The sequence below is a fragment of the Dendrobates tinctorius genome, unplaced genomic scaffold (assembly GCF_039654945.1).
Source record: "Dendrobates tinctorius isolate UK_male_01 unplaced genomic scaffold, ASM3965494v1 ptg000265l, whole genome shotgun sequence".
NCBI classification, from domain to species: Eukaryota; Metazoa; Chordata; class Amphibia; order Anura; family Dendrobatidae; genus Dendrobates; species Dendrobates tinctorius.
In genome coordinates, this window is record NW_027361932.1 from 8,228,738 (window position 1) to 8,251,452 (window position 22,715).

General features: G+C 40.8%; 1 protein-coding gene and 1 long non-coding RNA gene across 13 annotated transcripts in view; both read left to right on the forward strand.

The window, feature by feature from the left end:
- Window positions 1-22,715, forward strand: part of ARVCF (ARVCF delta catenin family member) — a 281,584-nt gene that overhangs the window by 183,110 nt on the left and 75,759 nt on the right. For all 12 annotated transcript variants that reach the window (XM_073559056.1, XM_073559058.1, XM_073559057.1 and 9 more), the window contains 2 exons: window positions 5,179-5,678; window positions 20,589-20,772. In XM_073559056.1, the coding sequence (XP_073415157.1) occupies window positions 5,179-5,678; window positions 20,589-20,772 (684 nt within the window). The remainder of the gene's footprint in view (window positions 1-5,178; window positions 5,679-20,588; window positions 20,773-22,715) is intronic.
- LOC141069481 (uncharacterized) lies at window positions 6,913-16,283 on the forward strand. The gene is made up of 2 exons (XR_012226581.1): window positions 6,913-9,995; window positions 10,245-16,283. It is a non-coding gene; the product is annotated as an uncharacterized lncRNA (long non-coding RNA).

Below are 22,715 nucleotides of genomic sequence, written 5' to 3' on the forward strand. Positions count from 1 at the left end.
GTATTGATGTATTTGTAACTTTCTGAAATATTGCAAAATTTTGCATCCACCGTGAATGATATAAAATAAAAAGATATAAGCAAAATGAAAAGTAATCTGTACCTCAAAAATAGTATTAACCCCTTAAGGACCAGGGGTGTTTCCGTTTTTGCGTTTCCATTTGTTGCTCCCCTTTTTCCCAGAACCATAACTTTGTGTTATTTTGTCATCAATATGGCCATGTGAGGACTTGTTTTTTGCAGGTCGAGTTGTACGTTTGAACGGCACTATTGATTTTACCATAACGTGTACAGGAAACCGGGAAAGAAATTCAAAGTACGGTGAAATTGCAAAAAAAAGTGCAATTCCACAATTATTTTATGGAATTTTTTTTTTTTTTTTGCAATGTCCAGTAATGCAAAAAATGACCTGCTATTATCCAGGTCATTACGAGTTCATAGACACCAAACAGGTCTAGGTTCTTATTTAATTAAGTGGTGGGGAAAATAAATCCCCCACCCCCCCCAATTTTTTTTTTTTTTGCCATTTTCCGAGATCTGGATAAGGGTCTATTCTTTGCGTGACGATCTGACGATTTTATTGATACCATTTTAGTGTAGATACGATCTTTTGATCGCCTGTTATTGCATTTTATTGCATTGTTGCAGTGACCAAAAAAACCTTAATTCTGGCGTTAACTTTTTTTTGCCCGCAGCTCTGTTTACCGATCGGATTAATTCTTTTTATATATTGATAGTTTGGGCGATTTTGGAATGTGACGATTCTAAATGTGTATTCTTTTTTTAATTGTTTTGTTTTAAATGGGGCGAATGGGAGGTGATTTGAACTTTTTATATTTTTAAAAATATATATTATTTTTACTTCAATAGTCTCCATGGGAGACTAGAAGCTACGATGATCCGATTGCTTGTGCTACATAGAGCAGGGCTGCAGCTCTATGTAGCAGAAATGCTCACTTGCTATGTGCGCCAACGATAGCAATCCAAAAATGACAACCACAGGGGTCTCCTGCACACCCTGGTTTGTAATGCCAACCCATCGGCGACCCATGGTCATGTGACACGGGCACCAATTGGTGGGGTTAATCATGCGCTTCCTGCCAGAGTTTGACAGCTGCATTTAACATGTTAACAGCCGCTGCTGTTAGGGGCACATGACAGCTGATCAGATCAGCGGTCATTGGCCGGAAAAGGTGCGGGCTCATCGCCGCAGCCCGCACCAAACAGAGGGAGGTGTCCAATGTCAAATCTATCAATCATTGGATAAACTCTGGCAAGCTTGGGGAGAAACAAGCCCTCACACACCTATCAACAGAAAAATAAAAGTTATGGGTCCCAAAATATGGCAACATAAACCAATATTTACTGTTTTTAAATGTAGTAAAACAGTAAACTGTAGTCTGTATAAAATTATATTTATATAATTATAAATTTATTATAATTATATTTATTATTATTATTATTATTATTATTATTATTATATATTATTTTGAAAGAATAATGTGATGTTTGATTGGACCAGAAAACTACAATACACTCCAACTACTACATGTTTTTCCTCTATGGTAATTTTTTTTAATCAAAGGGAAGATAAGCTGATGATTATTTTAACCCCTTCTACCTGAAAGACATTTATCTGGTATTTTCAGTTGCTGAAGTTCGGGCCTACCTTCTGGCTTTGTCTTTTGCCCTGTGTATCTGATTAAGCTGTTTTTGGCTCTACAGGGATCGGCTGATATCAGCAGCTTCTTTTCTATGTGCTCGATGATACGAGAGAGACCTTTTTTCCATGCATCATCTGACTTGCACCACATGTAGAACAATGTAGGAATTTCGGGTAATAAAATATGCACATGATTTCAGCCGAGAGAAGTACAGTGAGATTGTGTGTAGGTTCTTATTAGTGAAATGTTTTACATAACAATTTATCACCTCTTCCAGTACCTTACCAGTTGTCAGCAATGGGTTCCCTCAGACTGTGGTCTAAATACTGCTCTGACATTTTAAAATTAATGAGAAACATTTTAGTGGGTCAGGATGTGATTTTTTTTTTTTTTATTTTCTTTATATGCAAAATCTCCTAGAATCATCTTTTTAATTGAGACTTTTTTTTAATTTTCCTTCTCTTCAACCTTGCAATAATACAATTTATTTGTGCTATTTCTATATGGTTGAAATGCCAGAAACTGGATGATTTTTACAGCGTGTTGCTAGTGCTCATGGCACATATTCCAAATAGATCGACTGGGCTTCATTCACAAGAGTATATTTTTGGCATTCATAGGTATACTTCATTTTATCAGAAGGTCTATTCATACCCCAACCATAATAAATTGGGGGGAGAGGGAAAAAACGACCAATAAACATCCCAATAAAATAATATCAAGTAATCTTTATTATACACAAATAATAGCAAATGGTAACAGCTGGGTAAAAGAATGATGTCTGTGTTTTTGATACTATACATCACTCTTTTACCCAGCTGTTACCATTTGCTATAATTTGTGTATAATAAAGATTACTTGATAGTATTTTATTAGGATGTTTATTGGTTGTTTTTTTTCCCTCGCTCCCCCTCTTTATTAAAATTTTGCACTGACTGTCCCGCACCTTTACTTTAGTCTGCTCTGCTTGGTCACATTATTATAGTAAGTTATAATAAATATAAATTGATTGATGACCTTGTTATAGACCTACTGGTGCCCTTGCTACTCACTCTTAGGGTACCGTTACACCTAGCGATGCACCAGCGATCCCGACCAGCGATATGACGCAGTCAGGATCGCTGGTGCATCGCTAGGTGGTCGCTAGTGAGCTGCCACTCAGGCAGATCTCACCAGCGACATCGCTGGGGACGGGGATCGCTACTTACCTGTCAGACGCGGCGATGCTGCGTCCTCCCGCCCGGCTCCACGCGCTGCTCGTCGTCACAGCAGGAAGTGACCGACGAGGAATGGTCCAGCAGCTTCTCGCGCGATCAGCGATTACCAGCGGGGGAGCCGGTCGGAGGTAAGTATCACATGCAGCGATATCGCTAGTAATATCGCTGCAACGTCACAAAATCGGTGACTTTACAGCGATATTGCTAGCGATATCGCAGTGTGTAACGGGGGCTTTATACCCCAACCATGTTAAAGACAACCTGTTGGCACAATTTTGTAATGCAAAGTAAAGTCCATAATACAGATTACCTTTGGTGAAGAAAGTTGCTTTGTTCTTCTGCAATCACCATTTGAAGTTATCTGCTAATTAGATTTCGGTGCACAGAGGCTGGACTATACACTTTTCTTTTCTTCCCCGGCCTCTTTTCCTACCTCCGGTCTCTAAATGACCTGCTTCCTCTGTTTGAAATCTCAGCACTGACCTGTCAATCCAGGGGCATAATTCAGGGTGGAGGGGCTGGGAAATTTTATCGGGAGAAGACCCAGTGTACAGTTCGGCCCCTGTGCACCGAAATCTAATTACTGAAAACTTGAAATGGTAATTACAGAAGAACCACTAAACGAATTTGTTCACGAAAGGCATCAATGGAGTCAGTATTACATCTCTATTACCGCTGTGTCTTTACATTACAAAATTGTGCTTACAGGGTCAATTTAACTTGACAGTAACACAGTGGCCTCCGTCTCTATATTACCAATTTCCAATTAATTGAGAACTTATTTGCGAATTGCATACAGTGTTCTTAATGTCGTAGTCTGAAATGTTGGCAGGGGAAAAACTGGGCTTTTATCATAGACCCATACAATATGTATCTAACAGATTTTGAATCCTTTAAAGGGTTTTTTCACATGAACAACGTTAATTTTAAGGTTGATTTTAATCATTGCATTTGGAAGAATAATAATTTCCACAATTGGATGTGTTTAAAAAAAAAAAAAAAATGTTCCTGTGCTGAAATAATCTTATAAATGTGCCCCTGCTGTGTCCTGTGTAATGGCTGTGTCTCATCATACATGAACATGGTCTGATCATACCACAGTTCCTGGGCAGGGGGGCGGCAAGAGAGTATGCAGATATTACAGCACTGGATCGCAGATAATTCTTTCTCTGAGGTAAAATATTGTTTAAATATTTGGGAAATTTTTGGACTCACAAAGAATCAGCCACGATCCCGTGCTGTAATGTCTGTATACTCTTTTCCTTCCTCCCCTGCCCAGTAGCTGTGGTATGATCAGACCATGTTTTTATATGGTCATACACGGCCATTACACAGTACACAGCAGGGGCACATTTAGAAGATTATCTCAGCACAGGAACATTTTTATTTAAAGAGAACTTGTCACCTGTTATGGCCGCTATAACATACGGGCACCACCTTTCAAGGCTTATCTACAGCATTCTATAATGCCCGTGGTCCGATCTGAAAGATAAGAGAAATAACTTTTATTATACTCACCCGTGGAGGGCGGTCCAATGCGGGCCGGTCTGATGGGTGTCGCAGGTCCGGGTCCGGCGCCTCCCATCTTTTTGCGACGCCTCCCTCCTGCTTGCTTAATTGCTCCCCGGCATCGCGCTCCTGCGCAGGTGTGCTTCTGCCCTGTTGAGGGCAGAGCAAAGTACTGCAGTGCGCAGGCGCTGGGCCTCTGACCTTTCCTGGCGCCTGTGCACTGCAGTACTTTACTCTGCACTCAACAGGGCAGATAAGTACGCCTGCGCAGGAGCGTGATGCCGGGGAGCGATGAAGCAAGCAATAGGGCGGCGTGGCAAAAAGATGGGAGGTGCCGGGCTCGGACTTGCGGCACCCATCGGACCAGACTGCCCCCTTCCCCAGGTGAGTATAATAAGTTATTTTTTTTTCTATCTTTAAGGTCAGACCAGGGTCTTATCTGCAGCATTATAGAATGTTGTAGATAAGCCCTGAAAGGCAGTGGCCGCATCTTATAGCAGCCAAAACAGCTGACAGGTTCGCTTTAAACACATCCAGTTGTGGAAATTATTATTCCAAGATCTATTGATTTAAAATTAACTTTGTTCATGGGAAAACCCCTTTAAGTGTTAAAGCATTATTTGACTTGGTGCTGACATATTTAACTTCCTTATATTCATTAACTTGATCATATCTTCTACAATTCACCTGGTTCTGTATTCCGTGTGACATAGGTAATGTTTGCATTTTTTTTGTAGTACAACATGTCAAATAAGCATACATATAAATATTTCTAACTTCTACCCTCAGGGCTTATGATGACCCCCTGGAGTCGGAACTGATTGAAGAGCGAATTCCCTACCTTCACGGTGGCTATGCTGCACCACTGGCTCAGCCTGAAAGGGGAAGCCTGGCCAGCATAGACCGATTGGGAAAACGTTCACCTTCCATCGACAGCATCCGCAAAGATCCTCGATGGCGAGATCCTGATCTTCCTGAGGTCATTGCAATGCTCAATCATCCAATTGACCCAGTCAAGTCCAATGCAGCTGCTTATCTGCAGCACTTGTGTTATGAAAATGATAAAATAAAGAAAGAGGTAAGACATCTCAAAGGAATTCCCATTCTCGTGGGCTTATTAGACCACCCAAAGCCCGAAGTCCACAGAAAAGCCTGCGGAGCCCTTCGTAACATTTCATATGGAAAAGATAATGAAAACAAAGTGTCAATTAAGAACTGTGATGGAATTCCTGCTTTAATTCGACTTTTGAGGAAAACCAATGACATGGAAGTGAGAGAGCTCATAACAGGTATGTGTAATGATTGCCCCTTTTTCAAATCGCAGTCTATCTGTTTTTTTTTTTGTTTTTTTTATTAGTGATGAGCGAAGGTGCTCGGATAATGTCTTATCCGAGCATGCCCAGGTGCTATACGAGCATCTGGGAGTGCTCGTAAATTACCGTATGTTCAAGTCCATGTGGCTGCATGATTTGCACCTATTAAGGGCCCGTTACACATAGCGATATCTGGTCACTGGTTTTGTGACGTTGTAGCGATATTGCTAGCGATATCGCTGTGTATGTATGATACTTACCTCCGACTGGCTCCCTCACTGTCCATCGCTGATCGCGCGAGAATGTCCTGGGCCGTTTCTCGTCGGCCACTTCCTGCTGTGCTTCTTGAGGCGCCAACGAGCGACGCGTGGAGGCGGGCGGGTGGATCGCCTCGTCTGACAGGTAAGTAGCGACCCCCGACCCCTGCTATGTCGCTGGTGAGATCTGCCTGTTTGGCAGCTCACTAGCGACCACTTAGCGATGCACCAGCGATCCATATCGTTATCGGGATCGTTGGTGCATCGCTAAGTGTAACGGTACCGTTAGACAGCTTGAACACATGGGAGTTGCCAGTTTGTTACGCAATGCCTACATGTGTTGAGGCTGTCTAACAATAGCAAATCATGCAGCCACGTGGACTTGAACATTGCTCATCACTACCTTTTTATTTTCTGATCAAAAATCTTTTGTTTGCTTACTTCTGTAACTATTAATCAAATATTAACAAGAGAAGGATGAACTTTTTCTTAAGCGCCTCCTCCCCCTCCATACACAGACTAGCGCTAGCCATTCCCGCAGATATTGATAGGTTCGGCCAACAGTCTATTTATGGGGGCCTGGGACGGAAGATTGAGTGAAGGATCCATCTTGTCCCGTTTCATAAGTTAAAACAAAAACAAGAGATGTTTGGTAGTAGCTCTCGGTGGAGTGGGCGCTCCTGTTTATGGGAGAGTTAGGCGAGATAGTTCGGCAGTCATCTATCGATCGACTCACAGCCATCTAAGGTGCATGTGTGGCTTAGTCTTCTGGTTGGTACGTACTGCATTTCACCTAGATCCTGTGATTCCTTTAAGGCCGGGGTCAGACTTGCGAGAAACTTGGACGAGTCTCGCGTCTTAATACCAGGCACTGCCGCCGGCACTCGGATCGGAGCTTGCGGCTGCATAGAACTACTTGCAGCTGAACGCTCTGCTCTCGAGTGCCAGCGGCAGTGCCTGGTATTAAGACGCGAGACTCGTCCGAGTTTCTCGCAAGTGTGACCCTGGCCTAAAATTGAGAATGTATCATTAGGAAATTCTTGATTTGTACAGTATAGGCAATTGAACCCTTGGACTCGAAAGAGATGTTCACATATAAAATAACTTTAAAAAAATCATGAGTTCTAAACGTATATTCAATTTAACGAGTAAGTACTTTAAGTACTATGTATAAAATGCATACCCAGAACATTTGCTTTGAAAAAAAAGTGCTTTTACATCAGACAAGCTACGTGTGAATCCAGCCTTAGGGTATGTTCACATGTGGCATTTTAGGTGCGTTTTTGTAATGCTTTTATGCAAACATCAGCTGCACTTTAGAGTCTGAAATTTCAGAAATCTCATTCACACACCTTGGTATTTTTTTGTTTTTGTTCTCAGTATATTTGCTATTCTTTGCTTATTTTTTTGCACCCTTTGAATGTAATGGGTAGTGAAAAAACGCTGAAAAAAACCTTTGCTGCATTTTTTGTGCCAAAACATTATAAAGTAGAATGATTTTTTTTTGTCACTAAACTTTATCAGCGTGCACAAAAGAAAAATGTAGCATGACAAAAACACAGCAAAAAATGCAAGAAAAATCAAACAAAACCTGCTTTTTTCCGCAGCTTCTTTACTGCCAACAGAGCAGTCAAAAATGCCATTTGGGATCATAGCCTAAAGAGGTATTATTTTTTAATTCATTTGTCATTTCTTAGTAAGGACTGGTTAAAGGGAACCTGTTACCAACAAAAATGCTATTAACCTGGAGATATTGGGTTAATTTGCAGGTTAGTAGCGTTACTAACCTGCTCAGCGCCTGCAAGTAGCCGAACACTGCGGGGAGAAAATGAACTTTATTCTCTCTGGCAGCATTCGCTTTCAATCATGGGGTCACTGTTTCAGTCATTACTCTGAGAAAATAGAGCGGCTGCTGTAACTGCACCCCCTGTCCCTGACTGACAGCCGACCCCAATGTACCGCTTGTGTCAGTCAGGGCTGGGGGCGCGTTTACAGCAGCCACTCTGTAGTTCAAGAGCAGTGACTGAACTGGCGCCAACATCATGACTGAAACCGGGACAGTGCTGGGGAGAATGATGTTCATTTTCTCCCCGCAGCAGTCAGCTAGGTGCAGGTACCGGCCAGGTTAGTAACGCTATTAACCTGCAGACTAAGCCCATATCTTCAGGTTAATAGCATTTTTGCTAGTGACAGGTTCCCTTAAAGGCAGGAGGCTGTACAGTGCAAAATTCAGTGGTCAGTGAGCGATCAGTGACCTGTCAGCAGTCTCCATTATTAATAGCACCACATGAAGACCCCACAGGATGCCCCAATGCACCGAGCATATCCATATCACTAACTAAAAACTGAAAATAAAGGTTAACCCCTTAGTGACGGGGCCAGTTTTTTTAAATTCCGACCAATGTCACTTTATGGGGCAATAACTCTGGAATGCTTCAACAAATCCCATTAATTTTGAGAATGTTTTTTCGTGGCACATTATAATTTATGATAATAGTAAATTTAGGTTGATATGTTTTTGTGTTTATTTATAAAAAAAAAATATCAGAAACTTGACAAAAATGTAAAAAAAAATGCGATTTTCAAACTTTGAATGATTATCCATTTAATCCAGATAGTCATACCACAGAAAACATTAATAATTAACAGTTCCCACATGTCGGCTTTACATCAGCACCATTTTTAAAACGCTAATTTATTTTGTTAGCCTTTTAGGAGGTTTAAAAATGTAGCAGTAATTTTTCATTTTTTCAAGGAAATTAACAATTTATTTTTTTTAGGGACCTATCCAGGTTTGAAGTCACTTTGGGGTTTTCCAATATATAGGACCCCCAAACGTGATACCATTTTAAAAACCGTACCCCCTGACATAGTAGTACAGCAGGAATGAAAAAGTGTTTGTTTACCGCCTAAATGTCGCTAACTTCTGAACTGACCGCTATAACCGGGAGAGTCTAAGGCCGCTATTTGGCAAATATCAGAACCACACAATCATGGTCTCGGTGTGTCAATTAGATTAAAGCGAAACCCCCCCCCCACAATCTATTAACCATTTATTTGATGTAGTCACTTTTGACAGCAGCAACTAAGGGGTTAAACAGATATGGACAGTGCCAACACTGACCATGGCTGATTCAGCAAGTTGTCAGCTATAGTGCACAGTTGACAGCTGCTAGATTGTTATCTGTATGGGGGGGCTATTCTCTTAGATCTCAGGTCAGTTAAAAGACGTATTGGCTGTCATTAAGGGGTTAAACAACAACCTCAAGACCTATTTCATCAACCAATGTATCATTGTAATCAGTTTAACCGCACTGACCTGACACTGTCTGTAGGTTACTGTGCATGATAGAGAGAAAAACAATCCATGAAATATTCACACCTGTTCTGTGGACTGAAGTTGCTCCTTGGTTTTGCTTATAAATAGTGATGGTATTCGAATATTACAAAGACACAGGTGTGTGAATAAGCTTTTAGAAGCAAAAGAACAAGGTGTTTTGTGGCCATGTACAGAAGGTCTTAGGCCCTGCTCATAAATGGGTTATCGGGAACTATTTTATTACGGTATGTTCTCTTGGGGTTGAGAACTGACAGGCAGGTAGTTGCTAACATAAAATATGTCTGCTCTCCCTGCAAAATAAAAAAAATACCGCACAGTTCTTTCAACTGAAAAAATCTAAACATTAAAGATTTCTGAATTTTTTTTCACAACTGAAAAATGGATATGTTTACAGTATCTCGTACTGACTTTGTGAAGTATGCTGCTTGGCACTTTTACTGAAGATTGAATACCGTAAAAAAAAAAAAAACACAGAAAACATTGGCAAAAATTACCATAGTTTTTTATTTTTTTTGAAACTTAACCACTAAAATGTATTTCCTGTTTTCAGTACATTGTATGGGGAAAAATGAATGGTAGTATTCAAAAGTACAACTTGTCTCACAAAAAACATGCTTAATGTGTCTATGTAGACTGAAACCTAAACAAAAAATGATTTTGGTAAAAGGGGAGATAAAAACTAAAACTCTAAAATTCGTCTTAGGCCTGTTTCACACTTCCGTTTTTTCAAATCCGTCAAAATCCGTTGGTTTCCGTAAAAAAACGGATCCGCCATTTTTTTGCAGGATCCGTTTTTTTTGTCCCATAGACTTCCATTAGTGGTTACCGCGGATCCGTCAAAAAAACGGATCCGGTTTTTTAAAAACGGATCCGTTTGCATCAGTTTCCGTCAAAAAAACGGAAACGGATCCGTTTGGCGGACACAAAAACGGAAGTGTGAAACAGGCCTTAGCAGGAAAGGGTTGATGTCACTTTCCTTCTCCTGTTTGCTTCTATTTAACCCTTCACATGTAAACCTATACAATTGATTTCTTCACTACCAGTTTCCAACACACATCCATCATAGCTTTAGGGCAAATAAATAAGCAAGAAGCGTAAATCTTCCAAATTAGAAGCCTTTGTCATTTCTCTGTTCCTCAGTTGGAGAATATCTTGCTGTTAACTACAAACCTAAATGCAGGCTTACAAAAAGCTAACTGATTATATTTGATTTACAGTATTTTATTTGGACTCTTGCTGAAAATAGTTTCTGCAAGATGATGAATTTGGTGCTACATATGTTGCCGGATGGGATCAGTGTGACGGCCATATCATTCTTTGTCATAGTTTTAGTATCTGTAGTGTGTGACTGTCACTACCAGATATCTGACAAGCTTCTGCCATCCCTTGCCTTTTTATATAGTAAAATGAAAACTGTAGTCTGTAATTTCTTAGGGAGGGCCCGGGAGACTGGGTGAAAATGGCATTCCTCCCAGACGCGTAAGAAAACAAACAATTCTCGGCCTTTTCCTCTTTTTAGCATTGTTGCATTCTTCCGTATATTATTTTGGAGCACCATGTCCCACCCCGTGTTTGTGAATATTCATGGCTGGAAACAGGCAAGTCATAGCTCTAAAGGGAAAATTAATGAGACCCCACACTTACACTAATGTATATTTTACAGTTGTGGCCAAAAGTATTGACACACCTGCAATTCTGTCAGATAATACTCAGTTTCTTCCTGAAAATGATTGCAAGCACAAATTCTTTGTTATTATCTTCATTTATTTGTCTTAACCCCTTTCCTATAATGGACGTACTATTCCGTCCATGTGACCTGGGACCTAAGTCCCAAGGACGGAATAGTTCGTCTAGTACGATCAGCGGCGCTCACGTGGTGATTGCGGCCGGGTGTCAGCTGATTATCACAGCTGACACCCGGCACAATGTGTCAGGGGTGGTCACGGACCGCCCCCGACATGTTAACCCCTTGCACACCGCGATCAAACACGATCGCGGTGTACCTGGGGGTTAAAGGGAAGCATCGGCAGGGAGGGGGCTCCCTCTGTGCTTCCCTGAGCCCCCCACAGCAGCGCAATGTGCAAAGCTGCTGCGGGGGGGGCTCCATCCCTGCAGGTCCCCGAGTCCAAGATGGCGACGGGGACCTTCGGGGGCCTGCAGGGAGCTGACTTCCTCAGTGCCTGCAAAGCGCAGGCATGAGGAAGTCTGCGTCTATGCCTGTGACAGATCGCTGATCTGTCACAGTGATCTGTGATGTGACAGATCAGCAATCTGTCACAGGACAGTGATGTCCCCCCTGGGACAACCTAATAAAGTTAAAAAAAAAAAAAAAAAAAAGTTAAATAATTTGAAAAAAAATTGCTAAATAAATTAAAAAAAAAAAAAAAAATATTCCCTAATAAATTCATTTTTTGGAAATGAAAAAAAAAAAATACCGTAAAAGTGCACATATTTGGTATCACCGCGTCCGTAACGACCCGCCCTATAAAACTGTCCCATTAGCAAAGCCCTTAAAAAATAAAAATAAAAAACGAAGCAAAAAAGAATGATTTATCATACTGCCAAACAAAAAGTGCAACAACGCACGATCAAAAAGACGCATATTAATATCCATGGTACCGCTGAAAACGTCATCTTGTCCCGCAAAAAACGAGCCGCCACACAGCATAATCAGCGAAAAAATAAAAGTTAGAGCTCGCAGAATAAAGCGATGCAAAAATAATTATTTTTTATATAAAATTGTTTTCATTGCATCAAAGCGCTAAAACACAAAAAAACAACATAAGTGAGGTATCGCTGTAACCATACTGACCCGAAGAATAAAACCGCTTTATCAATTTTACCGCACGCAGAACTGTGTAAAACGCACCCCCCAAAAGAAATTCATGAAACGCTGGTTTTTGTTCATTCTGCGTCCCAAAAATCGGAATAAAAAGCGATCAAAAGATGTCACGTGCCTGAAAATGATACCAATAAAAACGTCAACTCGTCTCGCAAAAAATAAGACCTCACATGACTCGGTGGGTCAAAATATGGAAAAATTATAGCTCTCAATATGTGGTGATGCAAAAACTATTTTTACAATAAAAAGCGTCTTTTAGCGTGCGACAGCTGCCAAACATAAAAACCGCCATAAATAGTAAATCAAACCCCCCATTATCACCCCCTTAGTTAGGGAAAAATAATAAAATTAAAAAATGTATTTCCATTTTCCCGTTAGGGTTAGGGGTGTGTTGGGGTTAGGGTTAGAGTTAGAATTGGGGGTTTTCCACTGTTTGGGCACATCAGGTGCTCTCCAAACGCAACATGGCATCTGATCTCAATCCCAGCCAATTTTGCGTTGAAAAAGTCAAATGGTGCTCCTTCCCTTCCAAGCTCTGCCATGTGCCCAAACAGTGTTTTATTCCCATATATGGGGTATCAGCCTACTCAGCACAAATTGCAAAACAACTTTTGGGGTCCAATTTCTCTTGTTGCCCTTACGAAAATAAAAAAATTGGGGGCAAAAATATCATTTTTGTGGAAAAAAATGATTTTTTTATTTTCACGCCCGGGCGTTATAAACGTCTGTGAAGAACTTAGGGGTTCAAAGTGCTCACCACACATCTAGATAAGTTCCGTGGGGGGTCTAGTTTCCAAAATGGGGTCACTTGTGGGGAGTTTGAATAGTTTAGGTACATCAGAGGCTCTCCAAACGCACATGACACCCGCAGACCATTCCATCAAAGTCTGCATTCCAAAACGTCACTCTTTCCCTTCCGAGCCCCGACGTGTGCCCATACAGTAGTTTTCTCCCACATATGAGGTATCAGCGTACTCAGGACAAATTGGACCACAACTTTTGGGGTCCAATTTCTCCTGGTACCCTTGGGAAATTAAAAAAATTGGGGACTAAATGATCATGTTTGTGGAAAAAATATGATTTTTTTTAATTGTACGGCTGTACGTTATAAACTTCTGTGAAGCCCTTGGGGGTTCAAAGTTCTCACCACACATCTAGATAAGTTCCTTGGGGGGTCTAGTCTCCAAAATGGGGTCACTTGGGGGGGTTTTCCACTGTTTAGGTACATCAGAGGCTCTCCTAACGTGACATGGCGTCCGATCTGAATTCCAGCCAATTTTGCATTGAAAAAGTCAAACAGCGCTCCTTCCCTTCTGAGCTCTGCCATGCAGCGAAACAGTGGTTCCCCCCCCACATATCAGGTATCGGCGTACTCAGGAGAAATTGCACAATAACTTTTGCAGTCCAATTTCTCCTGTTACCGTTGGTAAAATAAAAAAAATTGAACCTGAAATATTTTTTTGGGGAAAAAAAGTTAAATGTTCATTTTTTTTTTTTTTTTTTAATATTCAAAAAATTCCTGTGAAGCACCTGAAGGGTTAATAAACTTCTTGAATGTGGTTTTGAGCACCTTGAGGGGTGCAGTTTTTAGAATGGTGTCACTTTTGGGCATTTTCTATCATATAGACCCCTCAAAGTGGCTTCAAATGTGATGTGGTCCGTAAAAATAAAATGGTGTTGCAAAAATGAGAAATCGCTGGTCAACTTTTAACCCTTCTAACTTCCTAACAAAATAAAATATTAGTCCCAAAATTGTGCTGATGTAAAGTAAATATGTGGGAAATGTTACTTATCAAGTTTTTTGTGTGCCATATCTCTGTGATTTAAGGGCATAAAAATTCAAAGTTGGAAAATTGCGAAATTTTTGCCAAATTTCTGTTTTTTTCAAAATAAGCACAAGTTATTTGAATTAATGAAATTTTACCACTAACATGAAGTACAATATGTCACAAGAAAACAGTGTCAGAATCACCGGGATCCATGGAAGCGTTTCAGAGTTATTACGTCATAAAGGGACAGTGGTCAGAATTGTAAAAATTGGCCCGGGAGTTAACGTGCAAACCACCCTTGGTAGTGAAGGGGTTAAATGAAAAAAACACAAAGAATTGTCCTAAAGCCAAATTGGATATAATTCCACACCAAACATAAAAAAAAAAAAAAAGAGGGTGGACAAAAGTATTGGCACTGCTCGAAAAATCATGTGATGCTTCTCTAATTTGTGTAATTAACAGCACCTGTAACTTACCTGTGGCACCTAACAGGTGTTGGCAATAACTAAATCACACTTGCAGCCAGTTGACATGGATTAAAGTTGACTCAACCTCTGTCCTGTGTCCTTGTGTGTACCACATTGAGCATGGAGAAAAGAAAGACCAAAGAACTGTCTGAGGACTTGAGAAACCAAATTAATAATAATAATAATCTTTATTTTTATATAGCGCTAACATATTCCGCAGCGCTTTACAATTTGCACACATTATCATCACTGTCCCCAATGGGGCTCACAATCTAAATTCCTTGTCAGTATGCCTTTAGAATGTGGGAGGAAACCGGAGTACCCGGAGGAAACCCACGCAAACACGGGGAGAACATACAAACTCCTTGTAGATTTTGTCATTGGTGGGATTCGAACCCAGGACCCCAGCACTGCAAGGCTGCAGCACTAACCACTGAGCCACCGTGCCACCCAAATTGTGAAGAAGCATGAGCAATCTCAAGGCTACAAGTCCATCTCCAAAGACCTGAATGTTCCTGTGTCTACCGTGCGCAGTGTCATCAAGAAGTTTAAAGCCCATGGCACTGTGGCTAACCTCCCTAGATGTGCACAGAAAAGAAAAATTGACAAGAGATGTCAACGCAAGATTGTGCGGAAGTTGGATAAAGAACCTCGACTAACATCCAAACAAGTTCAAGCTGCCCTGCAGTCCGAGGGTACAACCGTGTCAACCCATACTATCCGTCGGCGTCTGAATGAAAAGGGACTGTATGGTAGGAGACCCAGGAAGACCCCACTTCTTACCCCGAGACCTAAAAATGCCAAAACTTACCTGAAAAAAGCCTAAAACTTTTTGGAAGAATGTTCTCTGGTCAGATGAGACAAAAGTAGAGCTTTTTGGGCAAAGGCATCAACATAGAGTTTACAGGAGAAAAAAAGAGGCATTCAAAGAAAAGAACACTGTCCCTACAGTCAAACATGGTGGAGGTTCCCTGATGTTTTGGGGTTGCTTTGCTGCCTCTGGCACTGGACTTCTTGACCGTGTGCATGGCATTATGAAGTCAGAAGACTACCAACAAATTTTGCAGCATAATGTAGGGCCCAATGTGAGAAAGCTGGGTCCCCCTCAGAGGTCATGGGTCGTCCAGCAGGACAATGACCTAAAACACACTTCAAAAAGCACTAGAAAATGGTTTGAGAGAATGCACTGGAGACTTCTAAGGTGGCCAGCAATGAGTCCAGACCTGAATCCCATAGAACACCTGTGGAGAGATCTAAAAATGGCAGTTTGGAGAACGCACCCTTCAAATATCAGGGACCTGGAGCAGTTTGCCAAAGAAGAATGGTCTAAAATTCCAGCAGAGCATTGTAAGAAACTCATTGATGGTTACCGGAAGCGGTTGGTCGCAGTTATTTTGGCTAAAGGTTGTGCAACAAAGTATTAGGCTGAGGGTGCCAATACTTTTGTCTGGCCCATTTTTGGAGTTTTGTGTGAAATGATCAATGTTTTGCTTTTTGCTTCATTCTCTTTTGTGTTTTTTCATTTAAGACAAATTAAATGAAGATAATAATACTAAAGAATTTGTGTTTGCAATCATTTTCAGGAAGAAACTGAGTATTATCTGACAGAATTGCAGGGGTGTCAATACTTTTGGCCACAACTGTATGTCCAGCTACACAGAAATGAGTCATGTTTACATGTTGTATATATACTACCATTCAAAAGTTTAGGGTCGCTTAGAAATTTCCTTATTTTTGAAAGAAAAGCACAGTTTTTTCTAATGAAGCTAACATTAAATGATTCAGAAATTCAGTGCTTTGCAAATTATTTGGGACAAAGCATTTTTTTTAAAGGGAATCTGTCACCCCTTTTTTGAGATATCATATAATGATATCATTCAATTGTGTGTCACATAAGGATTCTCTTAGTACCTCTGCTTCCCCCTGACCCCGCACCTTTCATGCATAAATACCTTTTTTATATCGGTACAGATGTATGTAAACTGCCGCTGTCCGGTCCTCTGTGCGGGGCTTATTCAACTGCTCCCCCCTCCCTGTCTTGCTCTATGCATTTCTTCTTGTGTAGAGCAAGACAGGGAGGGGGGGAGCAGTTGAATGAGTCCCGCCCAGCGGACCGGACAGCGGCAGTTTACATACATCTGAACCGATATAAAAAAGGTATTTATGCATGAAAGGTGCAGGGTCAGGGGGAAGCAAAAGTACTAAAAGAATCCTTATGTGACACACAATTGAATGATATCATTATATGATATCTCAAAAAAGGGGTGACAGATTCCCTTTAAGTAAAATCGTAAGTTGGTTACCAGTCAGTGATTCAAACCAGTTTTAACTGCTTTGAACAGGCACTCACACCTGTTCAAACCAGTTAAAACTGGTTTGAATCACTGACTGGTAACCAACTTACAATTTTACTTAAAAAAATGCTTTGTCTCTATTAATTTGCACAGCACTGTACACTCTACATTGTTAATGTGGTAAATGACTATTCTAGCTGAAAACGTCTGGTTTGTAATGCAATATGTTCAATATGTTATAATAATAATAATACTTTATTTTTATATAGCGCTAACATATTCCGCAGCGCTTTACAGTTTGCACATATTTTCATCACTGTCCCTGATGGGGCTCACAATCTAAATTCCCTATCAGTATGTTTTTTGGAATGTGGGAGGAAACCGGAGTGCCCGGAGGAAACCCACGCAAACACGGGGAGAACATACAAACTCCTTGCAGATGTTGGCTTTGGTGCTGGTAAAGTGGGAGATTTGTACAAGGTAAAAGGGCTTTTGAATAAGGAAGAGGCTATCACTCCATTTTGCAATGCCATACCCTGTGGACAGCACTTGATTGGAGCCAATTTCATCCTACAACAGGACAATGACCCAAAGCACACCTCCAAATTATGCAAGAACTATTTAGGGAAGAAGCAGACAGCTGGTATTCTATCTGTAATGGAGTGGCCAGTGCAGTCACCAGATCTCAACCCCATTGAGCTGCTGTGGGAGCAGCTTGACAGTATGGTATGCAAAAAGTGCCCATCAAGCCAAACCAACTTGTGGGAGGGGCTTCTGGAAGCATGGGGTGAAATTTCTCCAGATTACCTCAGCAAATTAACTGCTAGAATGCCAAAGGTCTGCAATGCTGTAAAAGGAGCATTCTTTGACGAAAGCAAAGTTGGAAGGAGAAAATTATTATTTCAAATAAAAATCTTTCATTTTTTTAACCTTGTCAATGTCTGGACTAGATTTTAAATTTATTTGGCAACTCATTTGATTAATAAAAGTATGAGTTTTCATGGAAAACACAAAATTGTCTGGGTGACCCCAAACTTTTGAACGGTAGTGTAATGTTTCTAATAATTTACACTAAATGCGTTTATTTGAAATTAAAAGTTGGGCAAATGTCGTCATCTGTCACTTTTTACATTTCTTTATACTTTTGTCAATGTACAAACAGAAATGAAGATCAATTGACCATCTCAATAGTTCAGTAAAAGATTTTGTCCTAAATCAGGTAAAGGGAATTTGTAAGCAGGTTTTTACTATGTAATCTGAAGGCAGTGTGAAGTAGGGGCTGAGACACTGATTTCAGCGATGTGTCACTTTTTAGGCTGTGTGCTGCTGTTTCAATACAATCAGTGTTTTATCAGCAGGAGATTAACACTACAGGACTGGAGTGACTGCAGGAGGACATTAACACTACATCTGTTGTGCATCCTGGATCAGCCACGCACCACACTGTGAATGGACAGTGTACATACAGAAGCTGGTGTGGACAGGGGCAGCTTTCTGGGCGCTGCTACATCTAAAAACACTCATTGTATCACAACTGCTGCACCCAGGTTTGATACATCGCTGGAATCGGGGTCTTTCTCTACACTATGCTGCTTTCAGATTAGGTAGCAAAAACCTGGTGACAGATTCCCTTAAAGGTTGCAGCTGTTGTCATGACACCTTTTGCAACATATTGAAATGCGTGTAAAAATATAATGCATTTATTTTTTATTTTTGATTCTGTAAAGAAGCATACAGCGGAAACGAGTATGTTACATTTAAAAAATAATCCAGAAGCCCTGCAAACTAAAGACAATTGCTGCGTGTATGGAGTTCACAGCTAGAGATGGGCGGACACCTGTATGGTCAGGTTCCACCTTTATACCTCTGATCACAGCTGCGGGTTCATTTGACAGCGTGGGAACCGCAGCTGTCTTACCAGCGGTAATGATTTTACCACTGATCAGAAGCAGGGTTTGCTGCGCTGTCACGCACATGACAGCGTGACTAACACCCGTTCAGGGGTCCAAACGTGAACAATATCACAGACTTCCTGGTGAAGTACATGTTCGGTGTCCATGCCTTGAACAGTAGGTGTTCAGTACGGACGCCTTACTTTACTGTTTGGGTTCTCCTATCTATAGACACAACATTTTTCTATTGACTTTAGAGTAACATCCAAAATAAATTTAACGAAATTGTATATGAATGTGGTCTAATAACCCAGATTCTGTTTCAAGCTCTCATTTAAAGACTTTTGTGTTATCGCTATCCGATGTGTAGTTATTTTGGCAGTAGGAAAAAATTGCTGAAATGTTTTTGACATTCAGCTACTCATGACGATTGTAGGCCAATATCTCACAATTACCAGTCGCTACTGTCGCTAGTCTTATACTGTATACCTATATAGGAAATTTGAGGACAGTTACTAGCAATCTTAGAGATAGTTTCACCAGCCTTATCACACTGCTAAGTATTAACAATGAATTTAAAGTTAGGTGTTGACCCTTAAGTATTGGAGTATTTTCCCTGAGTATTTATAAGCCAAAACCAGGAGAGGGTGATAAATACAGAAGTGCATGTGTTTGTATACGTTTCCTCTGATTTCTCCACTCCTAGTTTTGACTTATAAATATAGAAAATGCTGACCAAATACTGAATGTGTGATTACGGCCTAACATTGGTCATTAGTTGTGTACGGATGATATGCTATAATTTTGTGTTGTGTCGGTGCTGTAGCTGCCGAATGTGTTGCTGATCCGATGTGAAATAAAGCATTGTGTGGGGGACTGTCTAGGGAGAGCAGAATCTGGACTGCTTCATAACAAATTGAGACAGATTTTTTAGTCTATGAACTTTAATGATTGTATTGATTGCCTAATACTGTCCAATTCTAGCAGGGTTTCCTTATAAACCAGGTGAATGCTTCTGTCCTCCATTTAGAGGGGTTTGTAAATCTTAATGCAAGTCAACGTTTATGACCTCAAATTATGATAAACGATAAAATGAGCAGCTGCGGTATTGATTACCCACATCACAAGATGGGCAGCAGATGTCCGATTACTAGTGCCATTTAGTAAGTAGGAGAACAAGGTTGTATTTTTAAATACTGATCAGGCTTATTTAATTGGATGAATAGATTATTTCCCTTTCAAGTAAAATTATTTATATAGTGTGTTTGTACTGCTATAACTTCAGATTATTGGTTAGTGAAAGCATACACTATCCAGCAAATTGTGCTGCTGATAATATACAGTCCATTTGTGACAAAATTGACAGGAATGTACTTTTCATCCATAAAGGGGTCCTGGTCATATTATACTGATACCCAGTCCTACAGATGGATCGGTGGGGACTACTGAGTGTCGAACCCCCTACCAATCTAATAGTTTTGATTTATCTAAAGGGCAGGTAGAGCTGATGTGTGTTTGGTCAGAGTGTGATCCAATGTTGTGTAATATTTATTGTATAATATTAATGTTCTATATCCATTCTTTTCCTTGGACTGTGTATGTCCGTGGAAAAATTGCGGCGTGCCTGAGTTTGATCTGATATCCGGGTTGGCTATCCAAGTCAGTGAGTGCGTTGAAAACAATGTACTGCACTCCGATGACTTTTGAGGGCAGTCTGATTTCCTCGCACTGACGGAATGGAGGAGATGGAGACATTTTATTTTTCTCCATCTTCTCGACATCTGAGAGAATCGGAGCACACTCAGTCAGATTAAATGTTGATCAGAGTGTCATTTGCATAATCGGTCCAAATCTTGGATGAGAGAATCTATGGCCATCTGCATCTTCCCAAAGAATAGGTAATCAGCATGTTGTGAACTAACAGCACCTTCACACTTTGTAACCTTGATTATAATTGTGTCATAATGTTAACATTTTACTCTGTTTGACTGACATTCACACAAACATTTATTATCCTTTCCAAAGGTACCCTGTGGAACTTGTCCTCCTATGAACCTTTAAAGATGGTGATCATTAACCATGGTCTCCAAACTCTTACTAATGAGGTGATCATACCTCATTCTGGCTGGGAGAACGAACCCAATGAAGACTCCAAACCTCGAGATGCAGAGTGGACAACAGTGTTTAAAAACACTTCTGGCTGCTTAAGGTAATCTTGGTTTTTAGTTATTTTTGCTGATGTGTGAAAATATTATGGGATTGTTTTACTTACTAATTGGTGATTGGGAAAACTCCTAGTCATGCTTTTGGTAGTAACATCACAATATATTATAGTGTCTACTTCTCGGTTGGTTTACTTAGTGCAGAAAATTTGCTACTCAATTCTAACTTTTTTTTTTTTTTGCTGCACGACATTGCATAATAAGGCCCCATGCCTTTCCTGATAAACAGTGACTCATTTTAGTGAGACCATCGATTAGGATAAGTGTCTATAACTCATAAATATGCTACAAGTGATGTATACCACTTGTTTGCTCAATTTTCACCAGAATTCCCGTGTTTTTCGGTTAACAAATCTCCATAGCCTTTCATAAGTTAAGACAATGTACAATACATGGGAGTGACTGAAATTAAGTGACCGCATGCATGCACAACCAACCAACCCTCTTAACTACAGCTGTGCTCGTGTAACCTAGTAATTGGGGGACCATCATTGATTATATATTTATCTTGTAGTCTATTGATGGGTCATACATATATTTGGTGGGAAAACAGATTTATTCAAGGAACTTCTGTGGATTTTCTTTTTCATGCTTCTATTAAGGGGTTTTTCACCCCTTATTGGCCGCAGTGTGCAGCAGAAATCTATAAAATCTATACTTGCCCCCCAATTGGTGCCGCTCCTACACTCTCTGCCCCGATATCCTCCCTGCCTGTCCCCTGACAAACAATGAAACTAAAGCCACCGTCACACATAGCGACCTCGCTAGCGTGATCGCTGCTGAGTCACAAGTTTTGTGATGCAACAGCGAGATCGCTGTGTGTGACACTTATCAGCGGCCGGCCCCCCTGCCGGGTATCGCTGATCGTCCTCGAATGGCCTGAACATTTTTTTGATCGCTGGTCTCCCACTGGCCAGGTGGGTGTGGCTGGCGGGAGACCAGCAACGCTGGAGCTGGTAACCAAGGTAAACATCGGGTTTCTAAGCGCCGTGCGGCGCTTAGAAACCCGATGTGTACGTTAGATACCAGCACGCTGGTGCAGGGAGCTGGTAACCAAGGTACACATCGGGTTTCTAAGCGGCGCTTAGAAACCCGATGTGTACCTTGGGTACCAGCTCCCTGCACCAGCACGCTGGTATCTAACTACACTGTGGGTAACTAAGCGACATGCGTCGCTTGTTACCCACGTGTCGCTGTCCTGATCGCTGGTGAAGCTGCCTGTTTGGCAGCTCACCAGAGATCATGTAGCGACACACCAGCGATCCTGACAAGTTCATATAGTTGTCGGGATCGCTGGTGAGTCGCTATGTGTGACGGGGCCCTAAGTGCTAGAGCAAATCATCAGCTGCTGATCAACTTCAGCCTTTACAATTACCTCCGTGTGGAAGACAGATAGAAATGTGTCCACTATTGGACAACCCCTTTAAGCCTATAACCGTGACAGCAATTTAAAAAATCTAACTAAAATAAGCATTGGCTCCAAACTGTCCATAATAACCATGATGCTGTGAAGCAGCCTGAGAGCCCTTCATGTTTATTCTTTATTTTAACCTCTTTCACTTGTTCAGTGAGAAGCCTTTGATCCTTATGATTTCTCTCTGTAATGATGAATTTTGTCTTCTCTAAGAATGCCTGGCTTTGTCTGAATGACTCTGAGGTGTTGGGTTGTTTCTTTTGTTGGGGGTGTACTAATGTGTAATGATACTGTTTGGCAATCTTTGTTTTCTTTCCTATAGGAATTCTCACAGATACACTTGTGTATCTGCTTGGCCGATAAATGCCATGAATTGGTATTTAATCTGGTTACATTGGATAATCGCTAATATAACATGCATAGTATTGCAACATTTGATGGTCTATAACTGAATGCCATCAATTTGTTAGTCATTTCTAAAGCCCAAAGCATTTTTTTTTTTTTTTTTTTTCAACT